Consider the following 15,286-nt stretch of genomic DNA (forward strand, 5'->3'; position numbering starts at 1 on the left):
TAGGAATATAAAGAAGCATTTTAACAACGCGAACAAAATTTACGCGTAATAAAATTAACGCGAATTTAAGAAAAGTTCTGGTCAAATCCTTATAGTAAAAAAGTTTACATCAATAAAATTAACGCGAATTTTTGAAATTCGCGTTAATAACATGTATCGTTAATTTCCTATAATAAGGTAATACGGAAATTCTTCAAGTGCTTCAACGAAGATTTGCCAAAAATGGCACTTATTCCCCCGACTGTCTAAGTAACAATCGTATAAATTATTGTAAGTTAACACTGCACCTGGTCAAGCAGTTGTCTAAGTCGTTGTAACTGCGCCTCTAGCTGTCTGTTATGGTCTTCCAGTACTTGCATTCTTGCCTCGAGCCGACCTTTGTGCTGACGTAGCAGTTTTGCTTCTGCTAGCAGCTCGGAGTCTCGATTCTGCGGCCCTCCCGGAGAGGCCTCGCCATCAGAGGGTGGAACAGAATGATCTCTAATGGATTTAAGTCGTTCATATTCCTCTTGGAGGTCCCTGAGGAAACAAGACAAGTGGGACTTAGAAGATTGTCCCAATTAAACATCTCCTTCCGTGGGCTACTAATCTAAATCGTTGAAGTAGACGCTATGCACTTCAACACAATTCTTGCTATACCGTGGCAAAGTGTAGTGCACAGACAGCTTGTAGTTTGGTAACTTATTTACATTTTTAAGCAACGGTTGCTTCACAACTTGTAGGTTGCTTGATGTCAAAACCAAAAGCAACAAATGTAACATCACTGCTCGCAATTCAATATTAACTGTTGGTTACTCATGTTTATTAAGCTAACCTGTTTTCTTCCTCCAGTTTAAGAAGTTCAGCTTCCAAATCCTCTTTTTCTACCGCATCTAGTGCCATTACAATCTGGGTTGGACTTTTAGGCTAGATAGGGAAGAGACAAAAAGACACTTAGCGAAATCAGAAGTCCAGATTGAGGAAAAGAAATAAAATGCTTTTCAGATAAAACCAGTCTTGAAGCTGAACAAAAACAATACTGATCAGCAACTTACCGCATCTGTCGTATCGCTCTTCAGGCTGCAAACAGAGAAAGAAAACGACGATTATTGCTTGAGGGCGGAGGGAGAATTGGGTGGGGGGGGGGGAGGGGGGGGGGGGGCTTGGTAAATAAACTCAGTTGCCGACATGACAAGACAGACTAATTAGCTACGTACATGTACCTACTGAGCTGTCTGTAAGCAGTTTAGCTTTTCAGAACAGACAGACAGACAGACAGACAGACAGACAGACAAGACGGACGGACGGACAGAAAGACAGGCAGACAGCCAGCCATAAAGCGGCGGGGAAGAAGAAGGACAGACAGACAGACTGACTGACTGACTGACTGACTGACTGACTGACTGCTAGAATGGGAAGTTTAAAACCCTGTTAGACTATAATAATAAAAAAGGGAGATGTTTGTACATACCTTTGGCAGTACTGTGCTATAAGCTGATGCTCTTCGTCCCTAAACAACAATAACAACAACATTCCCAGGTTACGCACAACACAAAAATCGCTTTTTAATACGCCTAGATTACCGGCGATCAAATTTAAACTTTATTTCTTGCTACTAGACTGCACATCGAATACCTTAAGAGGTAAGAATACTGTACGATAAACAAAAAATATAGAAAATGGGAATACGAACACATCCACGAGATAAGCATTAAAATTTGGACTCAATAGATGACACCTTAATTGTCATTTTAGTGCGATATAGAAACTCAGGAAATAACACGTTGTCATCAAGTAGTACTGTATATGTTGACTTACAAGTCGTGTGGATTGTATTTTCCTCCGTCTGATTCTGCCTCGGCCAGCCTTGAAAGAGACGAGAAAAAAAAATAGTTATGTTCTACGTGTCGCCTGCATAGGGAGGTCCAAGAAAAACCCGCCGTTCAAACTCAACTACAGTGAAAAACTCTAGTAGGCAACAAAATCACAGTTTGGATGAGAGGTTCCACTGCTTCGTTCGTATTTGTCCTGGCAATGACACAGTAGGCAACTTTTAATTGACGAGAAAGTGACACCGTTGCGTTGTCCTTGATCCTCAGCTCAAAAATTTATATTCCCTTTTATAGACGGTTTATAAACGGATCCCGTTGTTGATGACTTTCATATATTCTCATTACTTGTCTGCTTGACAATATACCGATAGTACAAGGAGAAGTTACATATTGATAATTTACTCACCTGTGAGCGAACATGCCCAGTCTGTTGTGTACCTCGTGGTTGACATTTTGCTGAGGTGTTGGCATGGGTGGACTGCAATATACAGAGGAAAAATATACGTTAAAGGGCAAATAAAACAAAGCACACCAGATACTCATAGAGAACGGTTTGGATTCATTTTAAGACAAGTAGAACAGTAGAACACAGTTAAAGGAATTGCTAGGATGCATGCCTGGAGGAAGCGTGGCAGAGTGGTTAGGGCACTCTGTGGCACTGGTGTTTTAATCCGCCCTCTACCCTGCCAGTAGTTGGATTTGTTATCGGACGTCCTGAGTTCAAATCCTCGACCACGCTTTGTATATAGCCAACTGGTGTGCCTCCTGCCAGTTGGGATTTTTTAACCATGTTATGTTTATTTAAAATATTTGTTTCCTCTGTTTCAGTGACATGCCTGGAAAGTAGCTATCTCGAAGCTAAGTACATGACCGCTATAAACAGCATTTACATTTTTCTTTTACGACGTATCTCCACGGCAATTAACTGACGTTAAATGCTCGGAATACCTGCACAAGAACTGGAAATCTTTGGATATATCACAAGGCTTTACTAAAACAAAATTTTAATGACTGCACTTACGTCTCGAGATTTCCTCCTTCCATCACAGTCTGGATCGGTAGATATCCAAGTTTTCGTGGAGGTTTATTTTTATATCGCCTCTTCTTGAATTTGTTTCTAACCATGGCCAAGAAATCCAGTACATCCTCACCTGACGTGGTCTTATAAAAGCAACAGAAGTTTTATGATCATCATAGAAATTCACAATACTGCTCTTTATACATTTCTAACATTACCAATTGGGAGAATTTGGAGAAAGTTAATTAAGGAAATCTCGGTGATAAGGTCCTTTATCATAAGACTTAAACGTCTGTTTTCCCCTTTGTGGGCGAAAACAAAAGCTATCACGGCAAATGGACAAATAGTCTAAAAACATGCTGGATCGAATCTTAGTCCTTTGGAGCAACACCAACGATTGTTTTCTAATCTCCAATGGAATCAAGAAATATTTTCACCGTAAGGGACAGCGAAAAAAATTATATTGGTAGTGTTACTGAGCGCGAAAAGAGGGAATATGGTAGCCTAAGTTATTAGTAAGAGTAAAGCAAAACAGTGTTAATTAGCAAACTAAAAGCCGAACATTATCAAAACTATAGTGATCACTTACCGACAAACAGTACTGATGCATTGGATGAGTGAGACGGTGCTCATGGGAGACTCGGCCCGACCAGAAGCAACTCTAATGAGAGATATCAAAATAGAACGATCAAAAAACGAATGAGAATTATATAAGTTGTAACTTATTCGCCAAAGATCTTTATAATTGTTTAAATCCTTATTCAACAAATACAGTTGTATATATATGTACCTGACATAAATCGTAGTTGAAACATTTAAGACATCGGAATCTGCAACAAATTAAACAACACGTTTCCCAATTTTAATTTGCACTTCCTTTACGTGACGAAATGAGCAATAACACCATAATTAACAAAACAAACAAGACAAAAGAGTACTGAATCACAAACCTGAACCCCACAATGGGATACTCTTTGCAGATGCTGCATTTGGCTTTGTGTTTTACTATGAGAAAGATTAAAAAAGAACTTGATAAACTACAGAGGAAATATCATGTGACATTCATGAGCACAATAGCGTGGCAGCGTTTTTTTTTTTTTTTTCTTTTTGTTCAACTGTATTAGTGGTAAGTTTTGACAAAACTGCGTCTCGCTCACCGAGGCCATACGTTAACGAACTATAAACTCTCTATACTGATTCCTATTACTTTATTGGTTGACACCATATTCAAATTGTAAGGAGAGTCAAGATGTTGATCAGTAAGTTCACGTGACTTACCAGCCTCGGACGCAGCAAGTCTATGAAGAGTAGGAAGCCAAACAATTGATTGAGGTTCAACTTGAAGCCAGGTCATGAATTGCGCGCAGTCAATAGTTTGCTTAGCACCCGACTGTGGAATAAAAAAACAGCGAAATATGTGAGTTATTCCAAATTTATTACCTTACCTACAGTGCATTAGACTAAACCAAACGTTTAGTTGAAGGTGTATTACAAATCTCGAATAAAATGATAGGGGCAGGCGTGAAAGACAGTAGGATATTCATGTAGTTCCTTGTATTAATGTAGCTTACCTTATTGAAGCAGCTTCTTACACTCGGCTCGATATTGCTGCCACCAAAAGCTGCGATCTCTCCTAGTTGACGAGGAATCTACACAACAGATAGTAAGATACTAGGTAAGATAATTTCCACAATAGAATCTAATACAAAAAAAGGTTTATACTACAATGCAAAAAAAAACAAGATTGTTTCCAAACACTGCAGTGAAGTTCAGTATGGTATACTGGTAACTTTTCAGTGCCTGCATCAGTTTCAGACATATGAATAGACCGGATAAAAAGAGTACGAGCGCGTTCTATTTCCCCTGGAATTCGGGATGTGTCTAGTGGTTAGTCTGCTAGACCTCTGATCGAGCGGTCCACGTCCGAGCCTTGCATTAGGATATGTTGTCAGGGGCGGATACAGGGGGGGGAAGGGTGGAATCCACCCCCCTTTTTCAGTAAAAAAAAAATCGAATGTCACATGAAATAGAAAATAAAGAAAGAAGAAAATAGCCCGCTCATGTCTGGTGTTGTTACGCCACGTCCCGCGCCGCCACTTAGGGTTAGGGAGGGAGGGAGGCCCTAATGGTTGCCATCCACCCCCCTTTTGAATCCTGGATCCGCCCCTGGTTGTATTCCTGGGCAAAACGGGTGTATAAATAGGTACGCGTGAATTTAATGCTGAGGGTAACCCTGCGATGGTCTAGTATCCCATCCAGTGGGAAGGGGAGGGAAGTAGAAATGCGCCCTGTCTCTTAATGCCACGAAAAGCGGAACGCGACGACCTAATGGGCCACTAGGCTAGAACGAAGACTTTCCTTTTTTTGTTTTGGTACTTTTTTGTTTAAGTGTTGTTAATCGTATTTGTTCACCTGTAGAGAATCATGTAACAACAGTCCAAGTTGTTTGTGGTCCATGAAGCCATTTTCGTCACTCAATAACAGGAAAATATCTGCACAAAGAAAAATCGACAAACATGTTTTAAAGCGGTTACGAGAGTTGCAAAACTTCTTATTCCAAGAAAAGAGAAAATAAATCTTATCAAACTGAAACGTAATGGATCCACACACTGAACTTACATTTGTATTTATCTTCCAGATGAGCTCTAGCCATTGTAACAAGACCAATTTTGAACGAAAGCACACGGATCTTTCCTACTCGGCCACTGAAAGAAGAACATAACGTTTAACTTTTTTAACCTCTACGCGCTACAAAGGGTCAGAGAAGAAAACAAGTTTAAGAGGCCGTCTTTCTGAAAAACACCCACTCAAATTCGCGTCAAAAATAATTTTGCCTGAAACTCTGGCAACTGAAAGACTTTACCGAGGCTAGAACTAAATCAGATTTGGTTTGATTCAAAATAATTTTCCAGCCGCGTTTGGAGCCATTAAATATTTGCCCCGCCCGCCACTAGGAAAAATAGAAAAATAGCATTTTGGAGCCGCGAACTTCATTCGCACGAACCGACAATTTTTGTATCATTTGTTCATTAACATTTTTTGTTTTCTAAGAAAGTATCAAGTTTTCCCTTGATTTATCTGGAAATGGGGAATCAAGGATATAATGACCAACACTAATTGGCATCAAACAAAGGTTGAAAAATGACCTTGATTTTAGTTAGTGTGGACAGGGCCTTAGCCTGGGAGAAATCGTAGTTACCATAAGCGCTACCAAATATTAATTTCTTACCTGTCATAAACATTCAGAAGCCAGTTAAGCGTTAGATCCACACTGAACTCGTTGCTTATCATCGTGTAGTCCGCAGGCACCTCAATATTCTCGTAAATAGTCGACAGAACCTTCACCATCTCCGGTACACCGATTAACGCTTCGTTAGAAGCTTGTTTAAGATTGTGCTGGTCTAATGCTGAGATGACGTTAGTCAAAGTCACAAGATCCACTGTGGATAAACATAAAATACTTTGGTAATGTTTTCTGTATAAAAATCAAACTTTAAAATTATCGATGGTTTCAAATTCTGCAAGCTACTGGTGTTTATCATCGGCTCTATTCTAACCTGCGAACAGGCATCGTTTTTCTATTTTGGAAAGGGAGAAGGAAAAAAAAAAGAACGCCTTCCTTCCCCGGGATGATGAGTAGGGTGGGTGAGAATGATCGCAGGTTAGCTCCATTCCGCTTAGCTCATGCTTATTGACCTCAAACAAACGATGTAACTGCACGTGGATAACGAACATCTGCCTTTTCATTCCAGGGAAAACGAAGATGATATAAAAGGAGAAAACTTTCATTCAAAAAAAAAATAGATAGTAAAAATCAACGACGGAAAAAAAATTAGCAACTCACGGCTGGAAGCTTTCTGGATGCAACGTAGCTTCATAGCTGTTCTGTAAGCGCTGTACTTGATATCATTGAGCTCGGCTAGAAGGAAGAAAATTCAGAAAATTAAAATACGATCATTCCTGAACCATGTGATACAGATAATGTTATTAACTAACACTCAGTGTATAACTGCCTCGAATGAACATTATGCTGTAATCATTTTGATTTTAATGTTTAGAAAGTGCTTTTTGCTCACCGATTTGATGATAAAGTTCTGTCATCTTAGGATGGTCCCATTGTGTTGTTTCTGTCTTATGACTGCAATTCGAAAGAGATAGAATGGAGAAAAATGGTAAACAGTTGAAATTTATAAGTTGCTCTAGCGTCAATTAAGCACGGAATAAAGGACAGAGAAAGCCTTAAATCACACACATCAAACTTAAGTGGTCACAAACACAGACATTTTAGAACATGGTCACTCTAACACATACCCTGAAAACACACAGAAAAAAAAAATCAAACAAAAAAAACTGGACAGAAAGGCGAGAGGGCAGGAGCATTTACGGCATAAGACCAGTCGACAAAAAAACTTCACTTACTTGATGTAATAAGGCACCTTGTTCAATGCTACAGCTCGTTCCCAGGGCGGCTCGACACTTGCTGTTGACGAAAAAGAAAAGGTTGACCTGTTTGCTGATACGACTCTGATAACAAAAGTAACTTTTAACGCAGAAGTTCACTTGAACTTTCTTGCTTTTGTCTATCACTAGAGTAATTGCGCTTGCTCGAACCACTAAAGGAATTCCAAATGAATTTTTAACGAGAAACGATTACTATTCTCGTTCTCAGTACTTTATCGTGTTATCGCGGTACCACATTAAAAATAACTTCACCAACGTCTTATTACCTTATTATAGGAATATAACGAAGCATTTAACAACGCGAACAAATATGCGTAATAAAATTAACGCGAATGTCGAAAATTATACATGCATAATTAACGCGAACCGGGGTGTGCTACATACAGTTAATTAACGGATTGATACGTAATAATTGTTGCAACCGCGCATATGACAAAGCACACGTCCAAAAACAGAACGAGGAAGAAAACAACAACAAAGAATGTAAATGGAGAGTGGCTGCTGGGAGATGAGATGTGGGGGCGTATTCTCCATAATAAAGTAATTTTTTTTAGTTGTCAAATACTGCTCTTTACAAAGCAAAGCAAAACGTCACGATTCGGATAACTGATTTTATGCTCGTTTAACCTACAGTAAAACACTGACCCTGTAGTCCCTGTATGGAGGACATGTCGATACTTGAGTAAGCCTCTTGCATGGCATGTTGTCTCTGTAACAGCTGAATTTGTAACTGTTTCCATCGCCGGTACAACTGGTCAATCCGGTTTTGCAGGGTTGGCGACAGGGACACGCCCTTTCGTCTCAGCTCGCCCTCTGTGCTGCTGAGAGTCTCGAACATGTTCTGGAGGGACGCGATTCGCTCCTGGAGATTCTGGAGATCAAATATCCTGGATGAGTATGGTTAAACGTTCCGGATGCAAAGAAGCAGTTAAAGTATATCCAACGCATAGAAATTCGAAACATTTTGTAAGTCGAAAATGTCTGAATTGTCACACAACGCTGCTTTACATATTAGCAGTAAGTTTGGGGGCACCGTTGCGTGACGTCCTAAATAACGATTGAGAACAAAGACTTTCGACAGAGATACGAACAAACAAATAGGAAATCAAAATGCGTTAACAAAACCGTCAAGACATCCCAACCTTGAGTTCATCCAGCTGTTCTGACAAAGAATCGATAACAAGATCCTGCACTGGTGTCCAGTTTGATTTTATTTGCTCGGCCTCCACTAACCGCGCGTCTATCTCCTCCATCTGGCCCTGGAAAAGCTGCAACTTCTGTACAGAGAAAAAAAAAACGCCGATATTAAGACTTTTTAGAGAAGATTGTGGATAACTTTTTTAGACCCTATTTTAACACACCATTTTACTCTGTTGACTTGATAGGGAAGGGTTTGAATTCCTTTACTTTAAACTTTGACCACACTCAATAGTTTGGCAGAAAAGACGAAACTAGTAGCCAAGCTTAATCTCCTCTGTTACAAGTGTGGAGTTTTCAGACAGTTTTCGCTTTTAAAAAAAAAGTCACGGCCAAATTGACAAGAAAGCATTGTTCCGTCATTCCAATGCGGGTGTGATATTTGTAAGCCGGAAGTCTAAACAAATATTACGAGTTAAGAGACGGTAGATGACCTGTTATTCGTTCGAGTATTGTATAAATTCGAGAGAGTTTATTACCTTTCGCAATAACAAGGAAGGTGTCAAAAGGACACTGAAGTTTAAAGAAAAGGATAGGACACCGCATTACTAAAAAATAACAAACCAATTATATATTCACGTTACTTCTTTTACGTACATTTCTTTGCCAATCTTTTCGAGCCCGAAATCTCAAAAGAACGTCGGGCTAAAGTTCATCCCACAACTAAAACAAAATATTTTAAACATTTCCGCAAGCAAAGAAAACATTTCCTACTCCTTAGTTTTGGACTGTAAAATCATTAACTCGAATTTTAACTTCAATCAATTGTTAGTTCATTTTCCCCCCGTGGCAGATGTAAAACAAAAACAACCTGCCCTTCTGACTCGCAAAATGGCTATTCGCGCCATTTTTACTCTCTCGAGTTCACTAAATTGTTCCCGGCCACTTTGGGCAAAATTACACAGTATTAACCGCCAAGCAGGAAGAACAAGCCTCGCCTTGTTCTCTGTCTAGTTAATGACCACAAAAATCCCGGATTAGGACTTGATAATTGTACTAGCTGTAGTTGTAGAGAGACAATTGAATTCCAAGCGGATACATCAAAGCAATTAACCTTAAAAATATATAAAGGGATTTGAGCCTTTTCACTTCACGAACCAAAGGGGCTTCGATTAGATAATCACTCGTGTACGGATATTAGTATTGTTTTACTGGCCAGGCCCATTTCATCATAATAAAAGAAACCGTTAAACATTCAGTGTTTTAAAAGATAACCTCAAATTACGTTCACTGACGGTGAGATGAAACAAGAATTTAGGGGGGGGCGAGTTCAAGCCATTTGGATCTCCATTTTTTGCAACTTTTCCAGTACTTATTTATTACGATTCTACGTTATTTGTATCAATTTCAAATATGAGAAATATAAAACACAAATTCTGGTAAAAAACTTACTCAGACTTACGGCTTTCCCGTCGTGGACGGAAATCAGGTCAAGAGTTTTGTAACCCGTTTCAGTGGTAGATTTTGACCATCCGCGCCTTTCTACGGCTTATTTGCTAAAAGAATTCATTTTTTAGACAATTTTGCATGTAACAGGATCGAGTGAAATTGCGTGACTTAACCGATTGAGTTGCACTGAAATATCGCGAGTATATTGACACTGAACAAGGTGGAAAAATAAACTTACATGCAAGGTCATCCTAGTATTTGCTCAACATTAAATTTAATTTGAAAATAATACGTAAAATTTTTCCATATGCACAGTAGAGATAAACAAAGATCGGATAAACTAATTACTATAAAATGCACCAGATTTGTTTTATAAACTGTACGTGGATCAGAATTCCCCTCTTGCTGTAAGGGTGTTGTAAACACGCAGAGATGGACATCCAGGCAATCGTACCCATTTGGGTACTTTACTTGACTAACCTCGGATGTTTTCTTTTTCGCATTCGTACAATATACGATTGCGCGATAAAATAGTACAAATTTTTTACATGTCAAATACACGCGATATAAAATCACACCACGTGCCCAATTAGCACGCAGCGTGTGAAATAATGATTGTAAAATGGCCAATTCTTGTGTCCCGCTAAAAGATTTTGAGCCAGTAATCACTTTGCGATCTAAATATCAACTAAACTGAGGAATTTTAGCGTTACCCTAATCATATCATTTCCTCGCTGAAAAAGCTCGACAATCGTAAATTTGCCACAGGGTATCGTATAGAAAACACACACTGGGGTCATATAAATCCGTGACCGTGTAAAGTATAACTGTATCTCACCTAAAATACATCACAAACTCACCTTTTCTCGGAGCACTGTTTACCGTTTTACGATTATCGGTCGTAAGCTGTAGTAGACGCAGCAACAAAGCCAAGGAACAAGGCAATTTACACAACAAATATTGAAAATATTTACGCTAAACCAAGCAATATTTAACCTTGAGACATGCGCTAAACTATAATCCGAGGTCAACTTGTAATGCGTGCTCTTGCTCCAGAATGTTTTAGAGATAAATTGGCGTGTTCAGTGAATTATCTTTTTTAAAAATTGAATAGGGAAGAAAGGATACTTTATCACACATCAAGACGACTCTGAAACAGTTAACAACGGGATTCCTCTAAGTACATGAATGAATCGCTCGAACAACAGATTATTTGAACGTTAGCTTCGAATATTTCACCTCCGTCGTGAAAAACATCTTAAAATTCATGGCATTCCTCGTGGTTTGAACAGCAAATTTTAGACTTCAACCATCCAATGCGTGAAATTAACCAGCAACTATTAAACAGCACTCACCATTTCGGTCCAAAGTTAGAACGATCTTGGCTTTTCGAATTTGATCTGTATTTAATTGAAATCAGCACGGCGCGAGACTGAAAGTGAAATACGAACCTGTATTGCCCGCTAGCTGATACGATGGGCCGGATATGGCCTGGTTGCCACATGACCTGTAGCAGTTTATACCGCCGTTCAGTTGTCAGAGTTGCATATCAATTCTTCAATAAAATGTGTATCCGATAGCCGAAGATAAATACTATAATGAACAAGCCTGAAATAGCAGTGTGCTCCTATATTTGAAGTGTCTCCGGACTTGTTTTCATGTTAATACATATAATGACTCGAAGAATAAGTGCTTACGATACACGATACTTCGACCGATATACGGTACGTATAATCTCAGATCAGAATAGGTTGTTTTTGTCGGATTAAAATTAAGTAGTTATTTGTTCAGAAAAACACGTAAGAGCAGTCCGGTTAAGATTATCCGTATTTTCTCTTCTAAACAATATTGGAAGTCCGTTTTTCGACTAAGACAGGTGCCATTGGGAGTGCCGCCCTTAATTTCTTTACCCTTGTCCCCTCCGGCAACAATTCTCATTTTCCCACCCCACCCCCTACAGGTACTTTACCAGAATACACGAGAATAACTTGAAATACACCCTTACTAGCACCTCAATACACACGAAAGTTACTCATTATTACATAATGACAAAAGTAAAGGTTACACATAATTATTGGTACTAAGGAATGATATGCCATCGCTGTTGCCCGTAATAAGAATATAAACAAACGCTCATAGTGTTTCTGAGCCTAAATAGATTAACAAAAATATCAAAAACAACGGCATAGACTACATAAAGAATCGTTTCTACCCTACGTTTTGTAATCATGCATCGCCCAAGTGGGGGAAGGAACAGAAACATTATTTTTACACTTACCCTAAGAACCTCGTCAATCCATTTTTGCCACTCTTCTGATCGCTGGCACAACATTGACCAGCGTTCACTCACAGTATCGATCTGTCGTTTAAGATTCTGCGCAATCCGCGACCGCGGTGAATCCTTGGGTTCGTCAGCGGATCTGTCTGTTTCGTATTCTTCCATAACTCTTTGGCCAGAGTCAAGAGCTCGGTCCACTACCAGTCGCCTAACATTAAGCTTGCCTTTGAAAGCCTAGACAGTAAAGGGATTAAAATCAGTTCTTTGAAACAAACATACGAATGTTGGAAGAGGTTTTGGTTTTCCTTTTTCATAGCTTTTTGTGTGGTGGTGTTGTGTTTTTACGCGCGGTGCGTGATCAGCACAAATAACGTTAACAATTTTAAATTATTTATTTTTTTTTTTTTTTCTTTTTTCAAAGGTTGGCACTTAAAAAAGGATTTTTTTCTTAAAAAGGAAAAAAAAAACTCCCAAAAGAGCAACATATTTACGGCGTTATACTTATGAAGGTTTGTAATGTGAGCAATAGGCCAATTTCGATATAACTTGGCTCTGAGGCTTGGGGAATAAAACAAAAGATGTCCCATCAAGGTTGAGGGATTAAGTAATAATTGTTGTTGTTGTTGTTATTGTTTTATTTTCCCCAAGCCTCAACGCCGAGTTAGAATTTTAATATATCAAAATAAATCGACATTGCTGAACTCATCACCTGGTGCATCTCGTTCTGGTTTTGCACGCTCTCAAGGTCTCCTCCTATTGGCTGCTGTAGAGTCAGCTCCTGATCAGCACGTGCTATCCAATCGATAATCTCCTGTAAGTCCATCAGCAGCTGTCGCCACTCAGTACCAGTCTCCTCCAGCCGGTCACGGATATCTAGCGTGCGAACGTTGAGTGATTGCCACCTGTCAATAACGGGACGACAGTGAAAAGCTAGATTAGGAAACATTAAAGTTACAACACATTTACGTCTAAACTTCTTTGATATCTGATAATCAAAGGAGAAAGGATGTAATTGGCACCTGTCATTCATGTCATCAAGTTTGGCTTGCACGGCCGTCAACACGTCTCCAGGCTCCATCTCGGCCATGATCTGTTGGCCATTCTCGTTCAGCGAGGCGAACATTTCTTGATGTCCATTAATGTCATCTTCAAGGAACTGCAAAACAGCATCAAATTAAGTTGAATTCTACAACACCAAAACCTTATGACCTTTATTTTAACACATAACAGCTCGCTAGGAATGCATTCCGGCCATATTTCGAACTAGAAAAACAAGAAAGGTTTTCTGGAGCCCTAATTTAATATAAATACCATATCACTTTTGGGTCCCTTGATCAGCAGAGAAATTGTCTGTTGTACATACATAAGTATCCTTTGGGAGAATGTGGTTTTTTAATCAAGGCTCTTCGTCCCTAGCTGTGCTTAATTTTATGGTAAAAATTGCAAGGAAAAGCTGCACTACTTAACGCTACATGAAACGCCAAATTCTCCTGGCATGCATGCTTGAATTAATATTGATTTTGCGAGGAGAAATTACATTTTAATCACTGTTAGGATTGAAAGGGACAAGGTAAGGAAACAACGCAGCGGCAGACGTACTTTCAATTCCTTTCGCAGTGCCTCCATATCCTGTTGTTCTTCCGTACTTGTTGCCTCCACTGCACTGTCCAACTCAGCCACTTTAGACTCGGCTGAGGTCAGCCACGTCAGTGCGTTAATCATGTCTTCATGGAATCGCACCATGCGATCAAACGCTTCCTTTAGATTCTTCTTACGAGAATCGGATCTGTAACAATTAAAAACAACAATTAAAATACGAACATTCCACAACGGAAACCCTACTAAGAATTAGTGCCAGGTTAAGACAACATGATAGACCCCTCTAACAGACAAATTTGCACGCCGAATATATTAACGCAATTGCGCAGCGCCTCTTTATATTTTAATCTTCTACCTACTGAGCTAACAACTGTATCCTGCGAAGATAAGAATAAAAAAGAAATTACCTCTCAAAAAAGCAACTCCAACACCGCATGACGAATAAACGATTTTCTTTTCTCAAAGGAAATCGACTGAAGAATCGTAGATGTAGTAGAGTCTGTTTTAGAATGTTTTAGACACAAGTGAAAACTTTGCCTCCAAACAGACGACTCCGAAAGCACGCTTATTTGAAAATTAAACTAGTTACGAGGCAGATGTTTGCTTCTTTCTCGACTTTGTTACAGACAAAAGGGTGTTGACATTTTCTTTTCAAATACGCGGTAAAACGTGAACTATATTTGATTAACATACATAAATAACTTCATTATCACTCAGAGTTGAAAAGTAATATGGGGTTTTCTTATGTCCCGACAATAAGGTAAAAGTAATTATAAAGAATAAAATACGGTAAAAAAAACGTGGTCCATCTAAAATGTCATTAAGAAATGCAATTTGATAATTAACTACAACAACACACTTTATTTGCATTCCCAATTACAAATGGTATTGCAAAAGTATAGGAAAATAATGATAATAATAATAATACGAATTACATCTAAAGATATGTAAGGGCAAGTAATAGGATCAACTAATTGACAATTGTTGCGATTGTCGATTCATTTCTTAGTGCAAAAGCTTCATGAATGAAGTAACCTAATTTTTTACAGAGAAAGGCATCTATATTATTAAAGAGAAATATAATTTTTTGATTGGCATCTAAAGAACTAAAATCAGAATAATTACTAACAATGTAGTCTATTAGAGATTTTCTAATTGTATCATATCTACTACAATTAAGTACAAAATGTTCTTCGTTTTCAATTTCATTTGAGCTGCAGTTTTGACAGATTCTCAGATGCTCAGGAAGTTTAGGATAAGAATGTCTACCAGTTTCAATTCGTAGGTTATGGTTGCCTACTAGAGAAGAGAAATCGGTACCATATTGTTTAAGTATATCATAGATGGAGAGCATAAAGCATTTTTTTCCAGAGTCTGCCAGTTGAGTTGAAATTTGAAGGCATTGTCTGGCAACGCTTGAAGTCGGAAGGTTTAGTAAGTGAAGCCAAAACTTGAGTGTATTAGAGAAAATAGTTAGTTTGAGAGGGAGTCTTCCGGTTTCATTTCTTGCTGCGACATTCGATGCTCTTCTAT

At 38.8% G+C, this 15,286-nt stretch overlaps 1 protein-coding gene across 4 annotated transcripts in view; it reads right to left on the bottom strand.

Moving 5' to 3' along the window:
- LOC144658552 (dystrophin-like) overlaps positions 1-15,286 on the bottom strand; it is a 69,159-nt gene that overhangs the window by 3,069 nt on the left and 50,804 nt on the right. For all 4 annotated transcript variants that reach the window (XM_078518986.1, XM_078518987.1, XM_078518985.1 and 1 more), the window contains exons 47-70: positions 13,754-13,940; positions 13,174-13,310; positions 12,864-13,056; positions 12,155-12,388; positions 8,433-8,567; positions 7,936-8,161; positions 7,249-7,309; positions 6,906-6,967; positions 6,674-6,748; positions 6,059-6,269; positions 5,449-5,534; positions 5,242-5,321; positions 4,401-4,478; positions 4,108-4,219; positions 3,780-3,834; positions 3,620-3,659; positions 3,419-3,490; positions 2,833-2,972; positions 2,218-2,289; positions 1,798-1,845; positions 1,451-1,489; positions 1,035-1,059; positions 815-906; positions 288-519 (exon numbers count right to left, since the gene is read on the bottom strand). In XM_078518986.1, coding sequence (XP_078375112.1) covers positions 288-519; positions 815-906; positions 1,035-1,059; positions 1,451-1,489; positions 1,798-1,845; positions 2,218-2,289; positions 2,833-2,972; positions 3,419-3,490; positions 3,620-3,659; positions 3,780-3,834; positions 4,108-4,219; positions 4,401-4,478; positions 5,242-5,321; positions 5,449-5,534; positions 6,059-6,269; positions 6,674-6,748; positions 6,906-6,967; positions 7,249-7,309; positions 7,936-8,161; positions 8,433-8,567; positions 12,155-12,388; positions 12,864-13,056; positions 13,174-13,310; positions 13,754-13,940 — 2,692 coding nt within the window. The remainder of the gene's footprint in view (positions 1-287; positions 520-814; positions 907-1,034; positions 1,060-1,450; positions 1,490-1,797; positions 1,846-2,217; positions 2,290-2,832; positions 2,973-3,418; positions 3,491-3,619; positions 3,660-3,779; positions 3,835-4,107; positions 4,220-4,400; positions 4,479-5,241; positions 5,322-5,448; positions 5,535-6,058; positions 6,270-6,673; positions 6,749-6,905; positions 6,968-7,248; positions 7,310-7,935; positions 8,162-8,432; positions 8,568-12,154; positions 12,389-12,863; positions 13,057-13,173; positions 13,311-13,753; positions 13,941-15,286) is intronic.

This window comes from Oculina patagonica, chromosome 6 (genome assembly GCF_052425735.1).
Source record: "Oculina patagonica isolate OP01 chromosome 6, crgOcupat, whole genome shotgun sequence".
In the NCBI taxonomy this organism is placed as follows: domain Eukaryota; kingdom Metazoa; phylum Cnidaria; class Anthozoa; order Scleractinia; family Oculinidae; genus Oculina; species Oculina patagonica.